The sequence below is a fragment of the Gobius niger genome (assembly GCF_951799975.1).
Source record: "Gobius niger genome assembly, contig: SCAFFOLD_32, whole genome shotgun sequence".
In the NCBI taxonomy this organism is placed as follows: domain Eukaryota; kingdom Metazoa; phylum Chordata; class Actinopteri; order Gobiiformes; family Gobiidae; genus Gobius; species Gobius niger.
Genome location: NW_027639254.1, coordinates 120,435 through 145,611, shown reverse-complemented (window position 1 = coordinate 145,611; position 25,177 = coordinate 120,435). Strand labels below are relative to the sequence as shown.

At 41.5% G+C, this 25,177-nt stretch overlaps 1 protein-coding gene across 1 annotated transcript in view; it reads right to left on the bottom strand.

Moving 5' to 3' along the window:
- Nucleotides 1–25,177, bottom strand: part of pik3c2a (phosphatidylinositol-4-phosphate 3-kinase, catalytic subunit type 2 alpha) — a 61,284-nt gene that overhangs the window by 31,686 nt on the left and 4,421 nt on the right. Inside the window, exons 2-10 of the mRNA XM_079583144.1 lie at nt 22,129–22,542; nt 14,768–15,431; nt 10,288–10,385; nt 10,060–10,217; nt 7,798–7,918; nt 5,503–5,614; nt 5,316–5,395; nt 5,185–5,248; nt 4,428–4,574 (exon numbers count right to left, since the gene is read on the bottom strand). Of these exons, the coding sequence (XP_079439270.1) occupies nt 4,428–4,574; nt 5,185–5,248; nt 5,316–5,395; nt 5,503–5,614; nt 7,798–7,918; nt 10,060–10,217; nt 10,288–10,385; nt 14,768–15,431; nt 22,129–22,499 (1,815 nt within the window). The 5' untranslated portion in view covers nt 22,500–22,542. The remainder of the gene's footprint in view (nt 1–4,427; nt 4,575–5,184; nt 5,249–5,315; nt 5,396–5,502; nt 5,615–7,797; nt 7,919–10,059; nt 10,218–10,287; nt 10,386–14,767; nt 15,432–22,128; nt 22,543–25,177) is intronic.

Sequence of the window (25,177 nt, the reverse complement as noted above, 5' to 3'; positions counted from 1 at the left end):
TTCTGACAGGTTTAACCCCTTAACGCCTATTAGCTTGTTGCACAATGTGGCTACGCTAGTTCCTCTGAGCTGAAGCTGTGGGCGCTAGTACTTCCTGTCCGTATTAATTTCCATTAAGATGAGCTTAGACTCGTTCGAATCATGGTATTTCCTACAGATTCTGTGGAGGACAGTGAGTTCCTGGTAGATGATCACTTACTGCAGGTTATCGAGTTGCTGTACAGAGTAGGAGACGTCTATGTTTATAAGGATCAGTGAGTTTGTCTTGAAGCTAAAGGCTAACATTAATTTCATTTATATTTTTATTTTATTATAACATTTGAAATAGTGCCTCAAATATAAACTAATCTGCATATAAACCATCTTGTCCTACTTTAATTTTTTTATCGCTATATATTTTTATTTCATCTTTTATAGCATGTTAGCCTTTAGCTTCAAGACAAACTATCAATCCTTTATGATCACAGGCGTCTCCTCTGAACTCGTTACATCAAGATTTGAACACAGTAAATGATCATCTACCAGGAAAACTCACTGTCCACCACGTAATCTTTAGAAAATATGATAAAATATGATGAATATGAGGTCTGAGCTCGTCTCTATAGGAAAAGAATACAGACAGGAAGTACTGGCGCTCACAACTTCAGGTCAGAGGAACTAGCATAGCCATACTGTGCAACAAGCCAATTGGTGCAAATCGGCAACATTCCTCTTCTTGCCAGACTGTGGCTATAATAAGGCTTGTTTTCCCTTGATGCCTGTTTGCACATCCAGGCCTAGGAACGTTTAAAAGCACTAGTTTCTCGTAGGACCATCAGAGAAGGAACCACAACCGGGTCATGGCAGCGACTTAGCGGAAATAGCATTTCTGCAAATCGAGGCAGCAACTTTGATGAAATCTTCAAATGTAAATTGAGTTGTGCTAAAATAAAATAATGCAGCAGCTCCTTGTTTCCATCTTTAGATTATTGATTGGAATGAACTTCGTGTGATGGATTTTTTTTGTTATTTGAAGATTTCAGTACGTTGTAAATCGGCAACATCAGGCCATGAAGTAAAACTGCAGTAGCTCCATCTGGTGGCCACAGTGAGCGCATTTTAGTAGGATTTAGATGTATTACAGCTAAAACGTTTTTTAGAACATGCCATTTTAGTGAAGTTCTATAATCATTGTAACAATAACATACAAGGATATTTAAAAAAAAGTTTTTTACACAGAACAAAATGAAACCGTTGGTGTTGTTTGCAAAGCGACCACAAGGTGGACCTACTGGACCACAAACGAGAGTTCCACGTCCGAAAATAATGTGCAATTATAATATAATTTGCAAATAAGTCATGGTAAATAGAGGTGTCTGATGTACAATGTATTATAAAACCTCAGGAAAGGGAAAAATATGATAATTGTAGATAAATTGTCTGCACCTTTTATAAAGTGCTTTTTTTTCTCCTCCTACATCAGGTGATGAAGCAGCAGCAGCAGCAGCAGCAGGAAGGCACTGATGACAGGAACAGCAGTGATGAAGATGTTACTGAACATCCTGATGCCCTTCCTGTCACCAGTGCTGCTGCTGCAGGACGACATCAGCTTCTCAAAATCAACACTTTACAAGAATTTAGTGAAAAGCGTTAGCTCTGTTTACTGCTCTAACATCCTCACCTGATACACAAGTGCTCAGTGTATCTTACAGCGCATTTGCATTTGTAATAATTGTGACTAAACACATTTTGTCATTTTAATACATTTACAACTTTTGCCTGTTGTTGCCGATTTGCAACATACCTAAAACTATATCTATACTATGTGCGACGTAAAAATGTACAATCTCCACTTAATTTAGCATCAGCTTGAAAGCAAAAACACTGATAATATTTTTTTTTATATAATGGGAAATTAGTTCAGGCGTTAAGGGGTTAAAGGTGTAGTTTCTGACAGGTTAAAGGCGTAGTTTCTGACAGGTTTAAAGGCGTAGTTTCTGACAGGTTTAAAGATGTAGTTTCTGACAGGGTTAAAGGCGTAGTTTCTGACAGGTTTAAAGGTGTAGTTTCTGACAGGTTAAAGGTGTAGTTTCTGACAGGTTAAAGGTGTAGTTTCTGACAGGTTAAAGGTGTAGTTTCTGACAGGTTAAAGGTGTAGTTTCTGACAGGTTTAAAGGTGTAGTTTCTGACAGGTTAAAGGTGTAGTTTCTGACAGGTTAAAGGTGTAGTTTCTGACAGGTTTAAAGGTATAGTTTCTGACAGGTTAAAGGTGTAGTTTCTGACAGGTTTAAAGGTATAGTTTCTGACAGGTTAAAGGTGTAGTTTCTGACAGGTTAAAGGTGTAGTTTCTGACAGGTTTAAAGGTGTAGTTTCTGACAGGTTAAAGGCGTAGTTTCTGACAGGTTTAAAGGTGTAGTTTCTGACAGGTTTAAAGGTGTAGTTTCTGACAGGTTAAAGGTGTAGTTTCTGACAGGTTAAAGGTGTAGTTTCTGACAGGTTAAAGGTGTAGTTTCTGACAGGTTAAAGGCGTAGTTTCTGACAGGTTAAAGATGTAGTTTCTGACAGGTTTAAAGGTGTAGTTTCTGACAGGTTAAAGGTGTAGTTTCTGACAGGTTAAAGGTGTAGTTTCTGACAGGTTAAAGATGTAGTTTCTGACAGGTTTAAAGGTGTAGTTTCTGACAGGTTAAAGGTGTAGTTTCTGACAGGTTTAAAGGTGTAGTTTCTGACAGGTTAAAGGTGTAGTTTCTGACAGGTTAAAGGTGTAGTTTCTGACAGGTTTAAAGGTGTAGTTTCTGACAGGTTAAAGGCGTAGTTTCTGACAGGTTAAAGGTGTAGTTTCTGACAGGTTAAAGGTGTAGTTTCTGACAGGTTAAAGGTGTAGTTTCTGACAGGTTAAAGGCGTAGTTTCTGACAGGTTTAAAGGTGTAGTTTCTGACAGGTTTAAAGGTATAGTTTCTGACAGGTTAAAGGTGTAGTTTCTGACAGGTTAAAGGTGTAGTTTCTGACAGGTTAAAGGTGTAGTTTCTGACAGGTTAAAGGTGTAGTTTCTGACAGGTTAAAGGTGTAGTTTCTGACAGGTTTAAAGGTGTAGTTTCTGACAGGTTAAAGGTGTAGTTTCTGACAGGTTAAAGGTGTAGTTTCTGACAGGTTTAAAGGTGTAGTTTCTGACAGGTTAAAGGTGTAGTTTCTGACATGTTAAAGGTGTAGTTTCTGACAGGTTAAAGGTGTAGTTTCTGACAGGTTTAAAGGTGTAGTTTCTGACAGGTTAAAGGTGTAGTTTCTGACAGGTTAAAGGTGTAGTTTCTGACAGGTTTAAAGGCGTAGTTTCTGACAGGTTTAAAGGTGTAGTTTCTGACAGGTTAAAGGTGTAGTTTCTGACAGGTTAAAGGTGTAGTTTCTGACATGTTAAAGGTGTAGTTTCTGACAGGTTAAAGGTGTAGTTTCTGACAGGTTAAAGGTGTAGTTTCTGACAGGTTAAAGGTGTAGTTTCTGACAGGTTAAAGGTGTAGTTTCTGACAGGTTAAAGGTGTAGTTTCTGACAGGTTAAAGGTGTAGTTTCTGACAGGTTTAAAGGTGTAGTTTCTGACAGGTTAAAGGTGTAGTTTCTGACAGGTTAAAGGTGTAGTTTCTGACAGGTTAAAGGCGTAGTTTCTGACAGGTTTAAAGGCGTAGTTTCTGACAGGTTTAAAGGTGTAGTTTCTGACAGGTTAAAGGTGTAGTTTCTGACAGGTTTAAAGGTGTAGTTTCTGACAGGTTTAAAGGCGTAGTTTCTGACAGGTTAAAGGTGTAGTTTCTGACAGGTTAAAGGTGTAGTTTCTGACAGGTTAAAGGTGTAGTTTCTGACAGGTTAAAGGTGTAGTTTCTGACAGGTTAAAGGTGTAGTTTCTGACAGGTTTAAAGGTGTAGTTTCTGACAGGTTAAAGGTGTAGTTTCTGACAGGTTAAAGGCGTAGTTTCTGACAGGTTAAAGGCGTAGTTTCTGACAGGTTTAAAGGCGTAGTTTCTGACAGGTTTAAAGGCGTAGTTTCTGACAGGTTTAAAGGTGTAGTTTCTGACAGGTTAAAGGCGTAGTTTCTGACAGGTTTAAAGGCGTAGTTTCTGACAGGTTTAAAGGCGTAGTTTCTGACAGGTTTAAAGGTGTAGTTTCTGACAGGTTTAAAGGTGTAGTTTCTGACAGGTTAAAGGTGTAGTTTCTGACAGGTTAAAGGTGTAGTTTCTGACAGGTTTAAAGGCGTAGTTTCTGACAGGTTTAAAGGTGTAGTTTCTGACAGGTTAAAGGTGTAGTTTCTGACAGGTTTAAAGGTGTAGTTTCTGACAGGTTTAAAGGTGCAGTTTCTGACAGGTTTAAAGGTGTAGTTTCTGACAGGTTAAAGGTGTAGTTTCTGACAGGTTAAAGGCGTAGTTTCTGACAGGTTAAAGGCGTAGTTTCTGACAGGTTTAAAGGCGTACTTTGGGAGATCGTGTTCGGGGTAAGTTGGCCGAGTGTTGGAGTCTCTTCACGGCGTCGGTCACGGACGTCGTCTCCACCTCGTCCAGAGCACAGAGGAGGTTCTTCACCGTCTGCACCAGGCGGCCCACGGACTTATACTGGGAGCTCTGGGAACAGTTACCATAGACTTATACTGGGAACAAATACCATAGACTTATACTGGGAACAGTTACCATAGACTTATACTGGGAGCTCTGGGAACAAATACTATAGACTTATACTGGGAACAGTTACCATAGACTTATACTGGGAACAGTTACCATAGACTTATACTGGGAGCTCTGGGAACAGTTACCATAGACTTATACTGGGAACAGTTACCATAGACTTATACTGGGAGCTCTGGGAACAGTTACCATAGACTTATACTGGGAACAGTTACCATAGACTTATACTGGGAACAGTTACCATAGACTTATACTGGGAAGTCTGGGAACAGTTACCATAGACTTATACTGGGAAGTCTGGGAACAGTTACCATAGACTTATACTGGGAAGTCTGGGAACAGTTACCATAGACTTATACTGGGAACAATTACCATAGACTTATACTGGGAACTCTGGGAAAAGATGTGATGTTTTATAACTAAATACATATAATTATTGAAACTGATGTAAATATATATTTCTAAAGTTCTCATAAATGTCTCGTCCTCATCGTTTGTCCACAAAGTCTCCAGATGTTGCTCTCAGTCGTCCAGCTGTGAGGAAACTGACCTGGTCCTGCAGACAGACGGCGGCCTGGCGGTGATATCCCTCCAGGTAATCGGCCAGGCCCTGTCTGAGACACAAACACCTCCGTCAGCACCAAACCCCGGAGAGGGAGGCGGGGAAAGGGGCGGGGCTACCTGGTGACGTTCTCCTTATACGGGCGTTCCACCTGCGTCAGGTGTTTGTCCAGGTCGATCCTCGCCGCGTCGTCCTCCGCCTGAAACCCCGGGGAAAAACCTGTTAGACCCGTTTTCATCCTCGGCTTTTAGATTTGGGTAAAGCCAAACAGTTGAGGCGGGGGTTTAGAGGTTCAGACAGACTCACGGTCCGGGCCAGGTCCCGTCTGACTGTGTCCACGCTCAGCAGCTGCAGCCGGATGTCGCTCTCCCACTTCCTGCAGCTCTGGATGTACTCGTGACTGCCCAGGCTGTGTTTACTGAGGAGAGAGAACCCTTTAGAACTGCCCAGGCTGTGTTTACTGAGGAGAGAGAACCCTTTAGAACCCTTAAGAACTGCCCAAGCTGTTTTTACTGAGGAGAGAGAACCCTTTAGAACCCTTTAGAACTGCCCAGACTGTGTTTACTGAGGAGAGAGAACCCTTTAGAACCCTTTAGAACTGCCCAGGCTGTGTTTACTGAGGAGAGAGAACCCTTTAGAACCCTTTAGAACTGCCCAGGCTGTGTTTACTGAGGAGAGAGAACCCTTTAGAACTGCCCAGGCTGTGTTTACTGAGGAGAGAGAACCCTTTCAGGGCTCCAGACTAATTTTTATTTTAGTAGCGCTGGTGCTACCGACTTTTTCATTTAGCTTTGCTAGCTCTCCGTTAGCTTTACGTTAGCTCTCCGTTAGCTTTACGTTAGCTCTCCGTTAGCTTTACGTTAGCTCTCCGTTAGCTTTACGTTAGCTCTCCGTTAGCTTTACGCTAGCTCTCCGTTAGCTTAAAGCAGTACTAAGTAACTCTTCCCCCAAGAGGCCCTAAGCGCAACTGCAGGTGTCGTAGCAAGTTCCGATTTTTTAACTTATTAATTGTCTTGGAGAGTAAAGGTGAAGGGACAGAGGGTTCTGTGCATCCAATTATACAATATAAAAAAACACAGTTAAAAAAATGGCTCATTGAGAATCAGAGCTGTCAGCACTGACATGATCATCTCTCCCTGCTGGCCTCTTGTCCTCGTCTGTTGTGTCTGTCTCTGTAGTTGTTGTGTTTGTAGTAGTCTTCTTGTAATGTCTGTCAGCATGATTGGGTTGCGATATTGAGTGTGTTGTTTTCTGTTACATTTTTAAATATTTTATTGTATTGCATTTTAATGTGTATAATTGTACCTTTACGCCCTTCAGGAGGACACACAGCAACTGTCCAGGGACTACAGATGAAAAATAGCCCTTAGGCTAATTCTGGCATATTTGCATGTATAATGTATATTAATATGCACTGTCCCTATAATAAATAAATAAAAAAAAAAAAAAAAAAAATACAACGGAGATATTTTTTTTCACTCAAACTTGGCTGTAAATGCTGTTTAAAGTGACGTTAGCCGCAGCTAGCTTTGCCCGTTAGCATGTTAGCTTCTTCTTCGTGATTACATTAGTGTGTATTGCTTTCTCCGGACCGGTGGCAGTCAAGTTGCAAACATGGTTTTCTGGCCAGAGACACCAGGGGGCGATGAAAGACCCTCCAATCATCCCATAAACACTTGTGTTACCCCCACAGGGACGACGGGGAGGGTTTATTAAGGTAAACACGTTACTTAGTGCTGCTTTAACGCTAGCTCTACGTTAGCTTTACGCTAGCTCTACGTTAGCTTTACGCTAGCTCTCCGTTAGCTTTACGCTAGCTCTCCGTTAGCTCTCCGTTAGCTCTCAGTTAGCTTTACGCTAGCTCTCCGTTAGCTTAACGCTAGCTCTATGTTTGTTCTCCGTTAGCTTTACGCTAGCTCTCCGTTAGCTTTACGTTAGCTCTCCGTTAGCTTTCCGTTAGCTTTACGATAACTCTCCGTTAGCTTTACGATAACTCTCCGTTAGCTTTACATTAGCTTTACGATAACTCTCCGTTAGCTTTCCGTTAGCTTTACGATAACTCTCCGTTAGCTTTCCGTTAGCTTTACGTTAGCTTTACGATAACTCTCCGTTAGCTTTCCGTTAGCTTTACGATAACTCTCCGTTAGCTTTACGATAACTCTCCGTTAGCTTTCCGTTAGCTCTCCGTTAGCTTTACGTTAGCTCTCCGTTAGCTCTCAGTTAGCTTTACGCTAGCTCTCCGTTAGCTTAACGCTAGCTCTATGTTTGTTCTCCGTTAGCTTTACGCTAGCTCTCCGTTATCCTTACGTTTGCTTTCCGTTAGCTTTCCGTTAGCTCTCCGTTAGCTTGACGTTAGCTCTCCGTTAGCTTTACGATAACTCTCCGTTAGCTTTACGATAACTCTCCGTTAGCTTTACGTTAGCTCTCTGTTAGCTTTACGTTAGCTCTCTGTTAGCTTTACGTTAGCTCTGTGTTAACTTTACGTTAGCTCTTCGTTAGCTCTTCGTTAGCTTTACGTTAGCCCTTTAGAACAGCCCAGGCTACAGACAGAGGTCAGAGGGTCTGGAACACTTTAGAACCCGTCAGAGCAGAGGTTCTTACTTCTGAAGGACCTCCTCCTGCCCGCACACCTTCAGCAGGTATTTGGAGAAGTCCACCTGGTCCAGATCATCGTGGACCCAGCACAGAGTCTGAGAGATCAGCAGCTCCACGGGGGACGACACTGGAACCAGGAGAACAGAGAGAACGTGAGGAGGAGTTTACAGATCTATGGACATGTTCTACAGGAGACCACACTGGAACCAGGAGAGCAGAGAGAACGTGAGGAGGAGTTTACAGATCTATGGACATGTTCTACAGGAGACCACACTGGAACCAGGAGAGCAGAGAGAACGTGAGGAGGAGTTTACAGATCTATGGACATGTTCTACAGGAGACGACACTGGAACCAGGAGAGCAGAGAGAACGTGAGGAGTTTACAGATCTATGGACATGTTCTACAGGAGACCACACTGGAACCAGGAGAGCAGAGAGAACGTGAGGAGGAGTTTACAGATCTATGGACATGTTCTACAGGAGACCACACTGGAACCAGGAGAGCAGAGAGAACGTGAGGAGGAGTTTACAGATCTATGGACATGTTCTACAGGAGACCACACTGGAACCAGGAGAGCAGAGAGAACGTGAGGAGGAGTTTACAGATCTATGGACATGTTCTACAGGAGACGACACTGGAACCAGGAGAGCAGAGAGAACGTGAGGAGTTTACAGATCTATGGACATGTTCTACAGGAGACCACACTGGAACCAGGAGAGAGAACGTGAGGAGGAGTTTACAGATCTATGGACATGTTCTACAGGAGACCACACTGGAACCAGGAGAACAGAGAAAACGTGAGGAGGAGTTTACAGATCTATGGACATGTTCTACAGGAGACCACACTGGAACCAGGAGAACGGAGAGAACGTGAGGAGGGGTTTACAGATCTATGGACATGTTCTACAGGAGACCACACTGGAACCAGGAGAACGGAGAGAACGTGAGGAGGGGTTTACAGATCTATGGACATGTTCTACAGGAGACCACACTGGAACCAGGAGAACAGAGAGAACGTGAGGAGGAGTTTACAGATCTATGGACATGTTCTACAGGAGACCACACTGGAACCAGGAGAACGGAGAGAACGTGAGGAGGGGTTTACAGATCTATGGACATGTTCTACAGGAGACCACACTGGAACCAGGAGAACAGAGAGAACGTGAGGAGGAGTTTACAGATCTATGGACATGTTCTACAGGAGACCACACTGGAACCAGGAGAACAGAGAGAACGTGAGGAGTTTACAGATCTATGGACATGTTCTACAGGAGACCACACTGGAACCAGGAGAGCAGAGAGAACGTGAGGAGGAGTTTACAGATCTATGGGCATGTTCTACAGCAGTGGTTCTCAACCTTTTGGCGCCGCGGCCCCCATTTTAACGGTAAAAGGGGTTCGTGACCCCGCTCGGGTCACACCGTGAGAAATAGAAATAGAAGCCGACATAATTCTTAACCTCTTAACTCCCGCCTGAACCGAGACGATCTTTTTCCTCAAGTCAGCACTTTTTTTTCAGCATTTTTTTTGTTGGGTGTTCAACTCATTTTTGTAACTTTTTGTAATTTTTTTGTCAAATTTTTATTATTTTTTTATCATTTTTTTTTCAAATTTTTATCATTTTTTTATCAATTTTTTATCAATTTTTTATCAATTTTTTATCAATTTTTTATCAATTTTTTATGAAATTTTTATGAAATTTTTGTAAATTTTTTGTCACATTTTTATCAAATTTTTTATCAAATTATTGTTACATTTTTGTCACATTTTTATCACATTTGTCATTTTTTGTCAATTTTTGGTCATTTTTTGATCAATTTTTTATCAAATTTTTATCAATTTTTTATCAATTTTTTATCAATTTTTTATCAGATTTTTATCAATTTTTATCAAATTTTTATCAATTTTTTGTCACATTTTTATCACATTTTGTAATTTTTGTCAAATTTTTGTAATTTTTGTAATTTTTGTAATTTTTTGTGAATTTTTAAATACATTTTTGTCATTTTTTCGTCAATTTTTTGTCAATTTCTTGTGACATTTTTGTGACATTTCTTCCACTTTTTCATCAATGTTTTCTCACTTTTTTAGTCACATTTCCATCATTGTTTTCGTCTCAGTTTTGTTGCTATTTTCACAGCTTTTTTCCAGAAGCTTTTGGATTGGGGTAAAGCCAAACTGGAGAAAAAGTGCTGGGTTCAGGCGGGAGTTCTACAGGAGACCACACTGGAGGAGCAGAGAGAACGTGAGGAGGAGGAGCTTCTGACCGTCGCAGGTGAAGGTGACCGGCTGCTGGTTCTCCGACACCTCGATGCAGACCTTGACGGAGCAGCTGGAGTCCGACAGGTTCCTCTGAGGGATCACCGGGCTCAGCACCAGGCCGGGATTGGAACTCGAGTCGCCGTGAGGGAACTTGCTCCTCAGCCTGTGGAGAAGAACACAGACGTGATGGTCTTCAGGTCAGCGTGGGGTCAGAGGTCGTGAACGGCTCTTACTGGTGCACGTGTCGACAGAACGACTGCAGCTCCAGGTTCTGAGCGTCTGATTGGTCCAGAGCCGCGTTCTTCACCAGAGCTTTGCCCCGCCCCTTTTCCTGAAAACAACCAATGATCCGTCAGTGTCTCCAGGATTGATTCTGCTGAAGCTTTTTAAGGACATTCAAGACTGAACCCTCTGGCTCTGAGGAGTCCAGGAAACTCCTCGTCCTGACCACTTCCTGTGGAGTCACGGCCACTTCCTGTTCCCGCGAGCCAGCGAGAAAGGAGCGAGTTTTTAAAGAGACACGGCCGTGTTTACACGGAGAAAGAAAAGGAAAGGAAAGAAAAGGAAAGAAAAGTAAAGAAAAGGAAAGAAAAGGAAAGAAAAGAAAAGGAAAGGAAAGAAAAGGAAAGAAAAGGAAAGAAAAGTAAAGAAAAGGAAAGAAAAGGAAAGAAAAGAAAAGAAAAGGAAAGAAAAGGAAAGAAAAGAAAAGGAAAGAAAAGGAAAGAAAAGGAAAGAAAAGAAAAGAAAAGGAAAGAAAAGGAAAGAAAAGAAAAGAAAAGAAAAGGAAAGAAAAGAAAAGAAAAGGAAAGAAAAGGAAAGAAAAGGAAAGGGAAAGAAAAGACATGAAAGAAAGAAAAGAAAAAGAACAGAAAGAAAGAAAAGGAAAGAAAAGGAAAGAAAAGGAAAGAAAAGGAAAGAAAAGGAAAGAAAAGAAAAGGAAAGAAAAGGGAAAGAAAAGACATGAAAGAAAGAAAAAGAACAGAAAGAAAGAAAAAGAAAGAAAGAAAAGAAATGAGCAATAGTTTAAACGGTTCAGCCGGAGCTCGTCTTCAGCGTTTGAGGAACAGACTCAAACTTCTGCTTTTCACCAACTCCAGAGAAACGGACAAACCAGCCGGGTTCTCTGTAGTGTTGAGTAAAAGCCTGTGTGAGGTCTGAGGCTGGTGAGAGTCGCCGCGAGCGCCGCCATCTGACCACATCAATATTTAACACAGACTCAGCCACACTTTGCTCAGAGGGAAACAGACGGGAAATAACGGGGAAAAAAGTCGGTGCACAGGGTGGATTTTCCATCTTTTCTAAATCACCAAAATGAAAAACATAGATTTCTCTCAGGTTATCTGGTATTGGACTAACACTGTTGTCATGGCAACACCATGAGTTTCAGGTTCGTTATAACTCGCACTGTGATGTTCTGATGTGGGGATTTGAATAGCGCCCCCTCCAGAGCATCACAGAAAAATGAACTTTGGCTGTATCCGAATGTCCACACTATTGGCTTGTTGCACAGAACGGCTACGCTAGTTCCTCTGACCTGAAGGTGTGAGCGCCAGTACTTCCTGTCTGTGTTATTTTCCTGGAATAACAATCACATTGTCTACAGATGACGTTGTGGGCGGTGAGTTCCCGGTCGATGATCATTTTCTGTGTTCAAATCATGATGTAACGAGTTCAGAGGAGACGCCCGTGATCATAAAGGGTTGATAGTTTGTTTTGAAGCTAAAGGCTAACATGCTATAAAAGAATATACATAAAAAGGCACTATTTCAAATTGTGTAATGCATTAACCCCTTAACTCCCGCCTGAACCGAGCACATTTTCTCCAGTTTGGCTTTACCCCCGATCCAAAAGCTTCTGGAAAAAAGGGGAGACAATAGCAACAAAACTGAGACGAAAACAATGATGGAAATGTGACAAAAAAGTGAGAAAACATTGACAAAAAAGGGACGAAAAATGGATGAAAAAGTGGCAAAAATGTCACAAGAAATTGACAAAAAATTGACGGAAAAAATGACCAAAAAATTACAAAAATATGACACAGATTTGACTAAATGTGACAAAAAAAAATTGCAAAAATGTGAAAAAAATTGACAAAAAAATGACAAAAAAGCAACAAAGATGAGGCGAACATCCAACAGAAAAATGATGGAAAAAAAATCTGACGTGAGGAAAAAAGATCCTCTCGGTTCAGACGGGAGTTAAGAGGTTAAATTAGCCTTTAGCTTCAAGACAAACTCCCTGATCCTCACAAACATAAACGTCTCGTCTATGGAAATATTTCTACCAGGAACTCACTGGTCTGAGCTCATCTTAATGGAAATGAATACGAACAGGAAGTGCTGGCGCCCACAGCTTCAGCTCAGAGGAACTAGCGTAGCCACATTGTGCAACAAGCCGATTCCCTATATAGTCACTATATAGTCACTATATAGGGAATAGTGTGGACATTCGGATACAGCCATTGTCTGACACAGACATCTGTCACATGACCCCGATCAAAAAAGTCAATGATGGCCACGCCCCATCTCCCATCATGTTGCTGTGGCAACGACCCCCAAACCGAACCTCCGCCAATGGGACGACCCGGTGTCCAGTTTGGCGCAGCAAAACCAAAGCTGGTACAGACGCGCGTCATGACCGAACAGACAAGTATATTACGTGGTTGCTAGGAAACCAACAGGAGGTCGGCCATTTTGGTTAAATAGAGTGACTTTGGGGTCTCACCTGTGCGCTCTTTAGCCCCGCCCTGTCATGGAGGTTAAGTGTGTTTCTCACCTGTGCGCTCTTTGGCCCCGCCCTGTCATGGAGGTTAAGCCTCACCTGTGCGCTCTTTAGCCCCGCCCTGTCATGGAGGTTAAGTCTCACCTGTGCGCTCTTTAGCCCCGCCCTGTCATGGAGGTTAAGCCTCACCTGTGCGCTCTTTGGCCCCGCCCTGTCATGGAGGTTAAGCCTCACCTGTGCGCTCTTTGGCCCCGCCCTGTCATGGAGGTTAAGTCTCACCTGTGCGCTCTTTGGCCCCGCCCTGTCATGGAGGTTAAGTCTCACCTGTGCGCTCTTTGGCCCCGCCCTGTCATGGAGGTTAAGTCTCACCTGTGCGCTCTTTGGCCCCGCCCTGTCATGGAGGTTAAGTCTCACCTGTGCGCTCTTTGGCCCCGCCCTGTCATGGAGGTTAAGCCTCACCTGTGCGCTCTTTGGCCCCGCCCTGTCATGGAGGTTAAGTCTCACCTGTGCGCTCTTTGGCCCTGCCCTGTCATGGAGGTTAAGCCTCACCTGTGCGCTCTTTGGCCCCGCCCTGTCATGGAGGTTAAGTCTCACCTGTGCGCTCTTTGGCCCCGCCCTGTCGTGGAGGTTAAGTCTCACCTGTGCGCTCTTTGGCCCTGCCCTGTCATGGAGGTTAAGCCTCACCTGTGCGCTCTTTGGCCCCGCCCTGTCATGGAGGTTAAGTCTCACCTGTGCGCTCTTTGGCCCCGCCCTGTCATGGAGGTTAAGTCTCACCTGTGCGCTCTTTGGCCCCGCCCTGTCATGGAGGTTAAGTCTCACCTGTGCGCTCTTTGGCCCTGCCCTGTCATGGAGGTTAAGCCTCACCTGTGCGCTCTTTGGCCCCGCCCTGTCATGGAGGTTAAGTCTCACCTGTGCGCTCTTTGGCCCCGCCCTGTCATGGAGGTTAAGTGTGTTTCTCACCTGTGCGCTCTTTGGCCCCGCCCTGTCATGGAGGTTAAGTGTCTCACCTGTGCGCTCTTTGGCCCCGCCCTGTCATGGAGGTTAAGTCTCACCTGTGCGCTCTTTGGCCCCGCCCTGTCATGGAGGTTAAGTGTGTTTCTCACCTGTGCGCTCTTTGGCCCCGCCCTGTCATGGAGGTTATGTCTCTCACCTGTGCGCTCTTTGGCCCCGCCCTGTCGTGGAGGTTATGTCTCTCACCTGTGCGCTCTTTGGCCCCGCCCTGTCGTGGAGGTTAAGTCTCACCTGTGCGCTCTTTGGCCCCGCCCTGTCGTGGAGGTTAAGTCTCACCTGTGCGCTCTTTGGCCCCGCCCTGTCGTGGAGGTTAAGTCTCACCTGTGCGCTCTTTGGCCCCGCCCTGTCGTGGAGGTTATGTCTCTCACCTGTGCGCTCTTTGGCCCCGCCCTGTCGTGGAGGTTAAGTCTCACCTGTGCGCTCTTTGGCCCCGCCCTGTCATGGAGGTTAAGTCTCACCTGTGCGCTCTTTGGCCCCGCCCTGTCGTGGAGGTTAAGTCTCACCTGTGCGCTCTTTGGCCCCGCCCTGTCATGGAGGTTAAGTCTCACCTGTGCGCTCTTTGGCCCCGCCCTGTCATGGAGGTTAAGTCTCACCTGTGCGCTCTTTGGCCCCGCCCTGTCGTGGAGGTTATGTCTCTCACCTGTGCGCTCTTTGGCCCTGCCCTGTCATGGAGGTTAAGCCTCACCTGTGCGCTCTTTGGCCCCGCCCTGTCATGCAGGTTAAGTCTCACCTGTGCGCTCTTTGGCCCCGCCCTGTCATGCAGGTTAAGTGTGTTTCTCACCTGTGCGCTCTTTGGCCCCGCCCTGTCATGGAGGTTAAGTGTGTTTCTCACCTGTGCGCTCTTTGGCCCCGCCCTGTCATGCAGGTTAAGTGTGTTTCTCACCTGTGCGCTCTTTGGCCCCGCCCTTTCATGGAGGTTAAGTGTCTCACCTGTGCGCTCTTTGGCCCCGCCCTTTCATGGAGGTTAAGTGTGTTTCTCACCTGTCCGCTCTTGGCGCTGTCGTGCAGGTTGAGGGAGTGGCTGCGTGTGACGGCGGGGGCGGCGGTCACCCTCCTGACCGGACTCCGCCCTGTGCTCCTCCCCTCTGCGTCGCCGCCGTCCTTCTGATCTTTGTCGCCGCTGCTGCCGCTGTCGCGCTCCTTCAGCACGGCGTCCCAGGGGTCGCCCTCGCTCGGCCCCGCCTCCTCCTGTAGCTCCTCCTTCCTCTTGGTCAGCGGGTCCAGGTCCAGCCAGTCGAAGCGGCCGGTGTGGGCGGGCGCCGCGGGCTCGGGCGGGCTCTGCTTGGGCTCCAGCGACGCGGGCGGGGCCGGCTCCGCCTCTCCGCTCGCCCGGCCGTTTTTCAGGTACTCCTTGGTGCTGGCGATCTTATCGAACAGCTTCACCATCTCCGGGTCCACCTTGGGCCGCGGCGGCGGGAACACGAGCGCGGCGGGCGGCGTGAAGGGGATGAAGGAGGGCGCGATGAACGGGGGGAACCCGTTCTGGAAAGCGCCGGCTTTGGGGAACGGCGCCGTGGGGAAGAGCGGGGAGGGAGTGTTGGCGCCGTGAACCGGGCTCCACTGAGCGCCTGGAGAGAAGGCGCTCCCCGAGGCGCCCGCCATCCCGCCCGCCATCCCGCCCGGGTACGACGCGCTGAGGTTAAACCTGAGGACAGGAAACAGGAAACAGGAGTCAGAAGCACTTCCTGTTTGATCTCCTTAAGGCGAGACACTTTAGGTGAAAGTACTGATGTTTCCCGCAGTGGTGGAAGTGGAGATTTGTATCTGTTTTCCTCCCTTTACATCTTAGTTTTCATGTCAGATATAAAAATGATGATGTTTATTTGATGATGTTTTGTCTGCGAGGTGGGGGCGACCCGGAAGTAGCTGCTGTGCCGTCATTTTTTGTCAAATTTTGGTCTTTTTTTTGTCACATTTTTGTCATTTTTTTTGTGTCATTTTTTGTCATTTTTCTGTCATTTTTTTGTCATTTTTTGTCATTTTTTGTCATTTTTTTTGTCATTTTTTTGTCATTTTTTTAGTCATTTTTTGTCATTTTTTGTCATTTTTTTGTCATTTTTTTTTCAAATTTTGGTCTTTTTTTGTCACGTTTTTGTCAATTTTTTGTGTCATTTTTTGTCATTTTTCTGTCATTTTTTTGTCATTTTTTGTCATTTTTAGTCATTTTTTGTCATTTTTTTGTCATTTTTTTTGTCATTTTTTGTCATTTTTTGTCATATTTTAGTCATTTTTTTTTGTCATTTTTTGTCATTTTTTGTCATTTTTTGTCATTTTTTTGTCATTTTTTTTTCAAATTTTTGTCATTTTTTGTCATTTTTTGTCATTTTTCTGTCATTTTTTTGTCATTTTTTGTCATTTTTTGTCATTTTTTGTCATTTTTTTGTCATTTTTTTTGTCATTTTTTGTCATTTTTTGTCATTTTTTGTCATTTTTTGTCATTTTTCTGTCATTTTTTTGTCATTTTTTGTCATTTTTTGTCACGTTTTTGTCAATTTTTTGTGTCATTTTTTGTCATTTTTCTGTCATTTTTTTGTCATTTTTTGTCATTTTTTGTCATTTTTTTGTCATTTTTTTGTCACTTTTTTGTCCATTTTTTGTCATTTTTTTGTCATTTTTTGTCATTTTTTTGTCACATTTTTGTCATTTTTTGTCATTTTTTTGTCATTTTTTGTCATTTTTTTTGTCATTTTTTTGTCACATTTTTGTCATTTTTTTGTCACATTTTTGTCATTTTTTTGTCATTTTTTTGTCACATTTTTGTCCATTTTTTGTCATTTTTTTGTCACATTTTTGTCATTTTTTGTCATTTTTTTGTCACATTTTTGTCCATTTTTTGTCATTTTTTTGTCATTTTTTTGTCACATTTTTGTCATTTTTTGTCATTTTTTTGTCACATTTTTGTCCATTTTTTGTCATTTTTTTGTCATTTTTTTGTCACATTTTTGTCATTTTTTGTCATTTTTTTGTCACATTTTTGTCATTTTTTTGTCACATTTTTGTCATTTTTTTTGTCACATTTTTGTCGTTTTTTTGTCACATTTCCATCATTGTTTTCGTCTCAGTTTTGTTGCTTTTTCCCAGAAGCCTTTGGATTGGGGTAAAGCCAAACTGGAGAAAATGTGCTCGGTTCAGGTGGGAGTTAAGGGGTTAAAATGCTACAAAAGCCTAGTTTTAGTAGAACAAAATCAATTATTGTAGCGATATAGAGCAAAATGGAAACAACAGCACCACCTGTACCTGCAGCACCTACAGTGACTTTAGCTCATTCATTTCTTTAAGTCAAAGAAAATGCCACATTATATCATTTTGAAAGTGTCAGTTCAGCATAAATTCTTTAACAAATCATAGATGAACGATTTTTGCAAAAAGAAGTTGGAAAACTGTGAAAGTTGATGCTACGACGCTCTGTGATTTCCTTAACTTTAAAGGAGTGAAACAGCGCCCCCAATTTGACGCTGGTGGACAAAAAGTGAACTGCATCCATATTTGCCATTGAGAATGAACGGGAGAGGGGCACCCCTGCTCTAAAGTATAAGTTAAACCTGTCTGACCCGAGCAGTGTGAGCTTGTATGAGGTTAAACTGTCTGACCCGAGCAGTGTGGGCTTGTATGAGAGGTTAAACTGTCTGACCCGAGCAGTGTGGGCTTGTATGAGGTTAAACTGTCTGACCCGAGCAGTGTGAGCTTGTATGAGGTTAAACTGTCTGACCCGAGCAGTGTGGGCTTGTATGAGAGGTTAAACTGTCTGACCCGAGCAGTGTGGGCTTGTATGAGAGGTTAAACTGTCTGACCCGAGCAGTGTGAGCTTGTATGAGGTTAAACTGTCTGACCCGAGCAGTGTGGGCTTGTATGAGAGGTTAAACTGTCTGACCCGAGCAGTGTGGGCTTGTATGAGGTTAAACTGTCTGACCCGAGCAGTGTGAGCTTGTATGAGGTTAAACTGTCTGACCCGAGCAGTGTGGGCTTGTATGAGGTTAAACTGTCTGACCCGAGCAGCTTTGCATTTAATTCAATCTATGCAATTAACCTCTTAACTCCCGCCTGAACTCATTTTTAGTCACATTTTTTGTCATTTTTTTGTCCATTTTAGTCATTTTTTAGTCATTTTTTTTTGTTTTTTTTGTCATTTTTTTGTCTTTTTTTGTCTTTTTTTTGTTTGTTTTTTTTGTCATTTTTTGTCTTTTTTTAGTCCTTTTTTTGTCACATTTTTTGTCATTTTTTGTCACTTTTTAGTCATTTTTTGTCCATTTTTAGTCATTTTTTAGTCATTTTTTAGTCATTTTTTAGTCATTTTTTAGTCATTTTTTGTCTTTTTTTTTTGTCATTTTTTGTCATTTTTTCGTCATTTTTCGTCTTTTTTTTTGTCATTTTTTGTCATTTTTTGTCTTTTTTTTTGGTCATTTTTGTCATTTTTTTGTCCTTTTTTGTCATTTTTTTAGTCATTTTTTAGTCATTTTTTTGTCATTTTTTTGTCCATTTTTAGTCATTTTTTTGTCCATTTTTAGTCATTTTTTTGTCCATTTTTAGTCATTTTTTTGTCCATTTTTAGTCATTTTTTTGTCATGTTTTTGTCATTTTTTTGTCCATTTTTAGTCATTTTTTTGTCATTTTTTGTCTTTTTTTGGTCATTTTTTGTCATTTTTTTGTCCATTTTTAGTCATTTTTTTGTCATGTTTTTGTCATTTTTTTTGTCCATTTTTAGTCATTTTTTGTCCATTTTTAGTCATTTTTAGTCATTTTTTTGTCATGTTTTTGTCATTTTTTTGTCCATTTTTAGTCATTTTTTTGTCCATTTTTTTGTCATTTTTTTGTCATTTTTTGTCAATTTTTAGTCATTTTTTGTCATTTTTTTGTCCATTTTTAGTCATTTTTTTGTCATTTTTTTGTCATTTTTTTTGTCATTTTTTTTGTCATTTTTTGTCAATTTTTAGTCATTTTTTGTCATTTTTTTGTCATTTTTTTGTCATTTTTTGTCTTTTTTTTCGTCATTTTTTGTCATTTTTTGTCTTTTTTTTTGTCATTTTTTGTCATTTTTTGTCTTTTTTTTGGTCATTTTTTGTCATTTTTTTTGTCATTTTTTTAGTCATTTTTTGTCATTTTTTTGGTCATTTTTTGTCATTTTTTTGTCCATTTTTAGTCATTTTTTTGTCATGTTTTTGTCATTTTTTTTGTCCATTTTTAGTCATTTTTTGTCCATTTTTAGTCATTTTTTGTCATTTTTTTTGTCCATTTTTAGTCATTTTTTTGTCATGTTTTTGTCATTTTTTTGTCATTTTTTTGTCCATTTTTAGTCATTTTTTTGTCCATTTTTAGTCATTTTTTTGTCCATTTTTAGTCATTTTTTTGTCCATTTTTAGTCATTTTTTGTCATGTTTTTGTCATTTTTTTGTCCATTTTTAGTCATTTTTTTGTCAATTTTTAGTCATTTTTTAGTCATTTTTTAGTCATTTTTTTGTCATTTTTTTTGTCATTTTTTTGTCATTTTTTTGTCATTTTTTTGTATGAGAGGTTAAACTGTCTGACCCGAGCAGTGTGGGCTTGTATGAGAGGTTAAACTGTCTGACCCGAGCAGTGTGGGCTTGTATGAGAGGTTAAACTGTCTGACCCGAGCAGTGAGGGCTTGTATGAGAGGTTAAACTGTCTGACCCGAGCAGTGTGGGCTTGTATGAGAGGTTAAACTGTCTGACCCGAGCAGTGTGGGCTTGTATGAGGTTAAACTGTCTGACCCGAGCAGTGTGGGCTTGTATGAGAGGTTAAACTGTCTGACCCGAGCAGCTTTGCATTTAATTCAATCTATGCAATTAACCTCTTAACTCCCGCCTGAACTCATTTTTTTGTCATTTTTTGTCATTTTTTTGTCATTTTTTTGTCATTTTTTTGTCCATTTTTTTGGTCATTTTTTTGTCATTTTTTTGTCCATTTTTTGTCATTTTTTGGTCATTTTTAGTCATTTTTTTGTCCTTTTTTTTGTCATTTTTTAGTCTTTTTTTTGTCTTTTTTTTGTCTTTTTTTTGTCCATTTTTAGTCATTTTTTTGTCATTTTTTTGTCATTTTTTGCCATTTTTTTTGTCATTTTTTGTCTTTTTTTGTCATTTTTTGTCTTTTTTTGTCACTTTTTTGTCATTTTTTTGTCATTTTTTTGTCTTTTTTTGGTCATTTTTTGGTCATTTTTTTGTCTTTTTTTGTCATTTTTTTGTCATTTTTTTGTCATTTTTTTGTCATTTTTTTGTCTTTTTTTGTCATTTTTTGGTCATTTTTTGGTCTTTTTTTGTCTTTTTTTGTCATTTTTTGGTCATTTTTTGGTCATTTTTTTGGTCATTTTTTGGTCTTTTTTTGGTCATTTTTTTAGTCATTTTTTTAGTCATTTTTTAGTCATTTTTTTGGTCTTTTTTTTGTCATTTTTTGTCATTTTTTTGGTCACATTTTTTGTCATTTTTTTGGTCATTTTTTTTGTCATTTTTTTGTATGAGAGGTTAAACTGTCTGACCCGAGCAGTGTGGGCTTGTATGAGGTTAAACCTGTCTGACCCGAGCAGTGTGGGCTTGTATGAGGTTAAACTGTCTGACCCGAGCAGTGTGGGCTTGTATGAGAGGTTAAACTGTCTGACCCGAGCAGTGTGGGCTTGTATGAGAGGTTAAACTGTCTGACCCGAGCAGCTTTGCATTTAATTCAATCTATGCAATTAACCTCTTAACTCCCGCCTGAACTCATTTTTTTGTCCAATTTTAGTCTTTTTTTTTTGTCATTTTTTTTGTCATTTTTTGTCATTTTTTTGTCTTTTTTTGTCATTTTTTGTCTTTTTTTTTGGTCATTTTTCTGTCATTTTTTGTCTTTTTTTTGGTCATTTTTCTGTCATTTTTTGTCATTTTTTTGTCATTTTTTTTGTCTTTTTTTGTCTTTTTTTGTCACTTTTTTGTCACTTTTTTGTCATTTTTTTGTCTTTTTTTTGTCTTTTTTTTGTCTTTTTTTGTCTTTTTTTGTCACTTTTTTGTCAAAGTTTTTTGTCATTTTTTTGTCATTTTTTTGTCATTTTTTTGTCTTTTTTTGTCACTTTTTTGTCACTTTTTTGTCACTTTTTTGTCTTTTTTTTGTCTTTTTTTGTCTTTTTTTGTCACTTTTTTGTCAAAGTTTTTTGTCATTTTTTTGTCATTTTTTTGTCATTTTTTTGTCTTTTTTTGTCTTTTTTTGTCACTTTTTTGTCACTTTTTTGTCAAAGTTTTTGTCAAAGTTTTTGTCATTTTTTTGTCATTTTTTGTCATTTTTTTGTCTTTTTTTGTCTTTTTTTTGTCTTTTTTTGTCTTTTTTTGTCACTTTTTTGTCACTTTTTTGTCAAAGTTTTTGTCATTTTTTTGTCATTTTTTTGTCTTTTTTTTGTCTTTTTTTGTCTTTTTTTGTCACTTTTTTGTCACTTTTTTGTCACTTTTTTGTCAAAGTTTTTTGTCATTTTTTTGTCACTTTTTTGTCACTTTTTTGTCCCTTTTTTGTCAAAGTTTTTTTGTCATTTTTTTGTCATTTTTTTGTCAAAGTTTTATTCATTTTTTTGTCTTTTTTTGTCATTTTTTTTCCATTTTTTTTGTCATTTTTTTTGTCATTTTTTTGTCACATTTTTGTCATTTTTTGTCATTTTTTTGTCATTTTTTTGTCATTTTTTTGTCTTTTTTTGTCTTTTTTTGTCACTTTTTTGTCACTTTTTTGTCAAAGTTTTTGTCATTTTTTTGTCATTTTTTTGTCTTTTTTTTGTCTTTTTTTGTCTTTTTTTGTCACTTTTTTGTCACTTTTTTGTCACTTTTTTGTCAAAGTTTTTTGTCATTTTTTTGTCACTTTTTTGTCACTTTTTTGTCACTTTTTTGTCAAAGTTTTTTTGTCATTTTTTTGTCATTTTTTGTCATTTTTTTGTCAAAGTTTTATTCATTTTTTTGTCTTTTTTTGTCATTTTTTTTCCATTTTTTTTGTCATTTTTTTTGTCATTTTTTTGTCACATTTTTGTCATTTTTTGTCATTTTTTTGTCAAAGTTTTCGTCACTTTTTTGTCACATTTCCATCATTGTTTTCGTCTCAGTTTTGTTGCTTTTTTCCAGAAGCTTTTGGATTGGGGTAAAGCCAAACTGGAGAAGTACGAGAGGTTAAACTGTCTGACCCGAGCAGTGTGGGCTTGTATGAGAGGTTAAACTGTCTGACCCGAGCAGTGTGGGCTTGTATGAGAGGTTAAACTGTCTGACCCGAGCAGTGTGGGCTTGTATGAGAGGTTAAACTGTCTGACCCGAGCAGTGTGGGCTTGTATGAGAGGTTAAACTGTCTGACCCGAGCAGTGTGGGCTTGTATGAGAGGTTAAACTGTCTGACCCGAGCAGTGTGGGCTTGCTGGGCCGGCTGGTGGTGAAGTTGTCGTCCAGCAGCAGCTTCTCCAGCTCCTCGTTGGTCAGCTTGTCCACGTCGATGCCTTTGAACGGCTCCGGCGGCGGCTTCCTGGTCTCGGGGAACACGATGAGGTCCCTCTCGGGCCGGGCCGGCGCCCCCTGGAGGAGGACGGCGGGGCGGGCGGCGGCCTGGGGGACGGTGTTGGAGCGGGCGGGCTTCTGCGCCGGTCGGGACGCCGCGGAGGAGGGGAAGGTCTGGCGTTTTTCCCTCTGCAGTTTGGCCAGAGCCTCCTCCTCCATGCGCAGCGCCTCCTCTTTCCCCACGGGGGCGCCGCGGGGCTGGGAGATCTGCGCCATCGCCTCCAAACGTGCGGGAGAAGAAGAGGAGCGGGTCACACGCCTGGAACAGACAGACGTTATTGTGCAGGAGAATGAGGCTTTGTGGAACAGGAAACAGGAGCGGCTCCATCACACTTTAAGACTTTTCACGTTTCAATCAATGACATTTAGGAAACAAACTGAGCAAAGAAGTTTCTCCAAATCCCATCTCTGCATCTCTGCACACAGATCTATCACCGGCCTGGAGACGACCTGGGACCTGGGGACGTCCCGTGGAGGTGAGTCTCCAGGTCGTCTCTGTGAAGTGAAGTGAAGTGTGTCGAGTCTCCTGAAGGACTTTTCTAAAACTGTTTTAATTCAACTCCATTCATGATTCCGTACGATTTCTCCCTATTTAAAAACTAAATAACTGCGCACTGTAAATATATTTAAATATATATATTCATTGTATTTAATTAAAGTGCATCAACAGAAACAAAACTGCAAAGGCAAACCTCCAAAGTATTTATACTGTGTTTGGATTCAGCCGATATATTAAAAAAAAATATATATATATATATTTTTTTTAAATATGAATCGATTTGACTCAGTGTTAAATCAAATGGATTTTTCCCAGCCCTGATTCAATCCGTTCAGTGTTTTCCAAAGTAAATGATGAACATCTGGCTCCAGGTGTTTCTGTGATGCAGATTTTTTATATCTTCAAACATTACAGTAAAAACAACTGGGCCTAAACCGGGACCAGGATGAACCACCGGTATCGACCACAGTATCGACCACAGTATCGACCACAGTATCGACCACAGTATCGACCACAGTATCGACCACAGTATCGACCACAGTATCGACCACAGTATCGACCACAGTATCGACCACAGTATCGACCTCAGTATCGACCACAGTATCGATCACAGTATCGACCACAGTATCGACCACAGTATCGACCACAGTATCGACCACAGTATCGACCACAGTATCGATCACAGTATCGACCTCAGTATCGACCACAGTATCGACCACAGTATCGACCACAGTATCGACCACAGTATCGACCACAGTATCGATCACAGTATCGACCACAGTATCGACCACAGTATCGACCACAGTATCGATCACAGTATCGATCAGTGTATCGACCACAGTATCGACCACAGTATCGACCACAGTATCGATCAGTGTATCGACCACAGTATCGACCACAGTATCGACCACAGTATCGACCACAGTATCGACCACAGTATCGACCACAGTATCGACCTCAGTATCGACCTCAGTATCGACCACAGTATCGACCACAGTATCGACCACAGTATCGACCACAGTATCGACCTCAGTATCGACCTCAGTATCGACCACAGTATCGACCACAGTATCGACCACAGTATCGACCACAGTATCGACCACAGTATCGACCACAGTATCGACCACAGTATCGACCACAGTATCGACCACAGTATCGATCACAGTATCGACCACAGTATCGACCACAGTATCGACCACAGTATCGACCACAGTATCGATCAGTGTATCGACCACAGTATCGACCACAGTATCGACCACAGTATCGATCAGTGTATCGACCACAGTATCGACCACAGTATCGACCACAGTATCGACCACAGTATCGACCACAGTATCGACCACAGTATCGATCAGTGTATCGACCACAGTATCGACCACAGTATCGACCACAGTATCGACCACAGTATCGATCAGTGTATCGACCACAGTATCGACCACAGTATCGACCACAGTATCGACCACAGTATCGATCAGTGTATCGACCACAGTATCGACCTCAGTATCGACCACAGTATCGACCACAGTATCGACCACAGTATCGACCACAGTATCGACCACAGTATCGACCACAGTATCGACCTCAGTATCGACCACAGTATCGATCACAGTATCGACCACAGTATCGACCACAGTATCGACCACAGTATCGACCACAGTATCGATCACAGTATCGACCACAGTATCGACCACAGTATCGACCACAGTATCGACCACAGTATCGACCACAGTATCGATCAGTGTATCGACCACAGTATCGACCACAGTATCGACCACAGTATCGACCACAGTATCGACCACAGTATCGACCACAGTATCGACCACAGTATCGATCAGTGTATCGACCACAGTATCGACCACAGTATCGACCACAGTATCGATCACAGTATCGACCACAGTATCGACCACAGTATCGACCACAGTATCGACCACAGTATCGACCACAGTATCGACCACAGTATCGATCAGTGTATCGACCACAGTATCGACCACAGTATCGACCACAGTATCGACCACAGTATCGACCACAGTATCGACCACAGTATCGACCACAGTATCGACCACAGTATCGACCACAGTATCGACCACAGTATCGACCACAGTATCGACCACAGTATCGATCAGTGTATCGACCACAGTATCGACCACAGTATCGACCACAGTATCGACCACAGTATCGACCACAGTATCGATCAGTGTATCGACCACAGTATCGACCACAGTATCGACCACAGTATCGACCACAGTATCGATCAGTGTATCGACCACAGTATCGACCACAGTATCGACCACAGTATCGATCAGTGTATCGACCACAGTATCGACCTCAGTATCGACCACAGTATCGACCACAGTATCGATCACAGTATCGACCACAGTATCGACCACAGTATCGA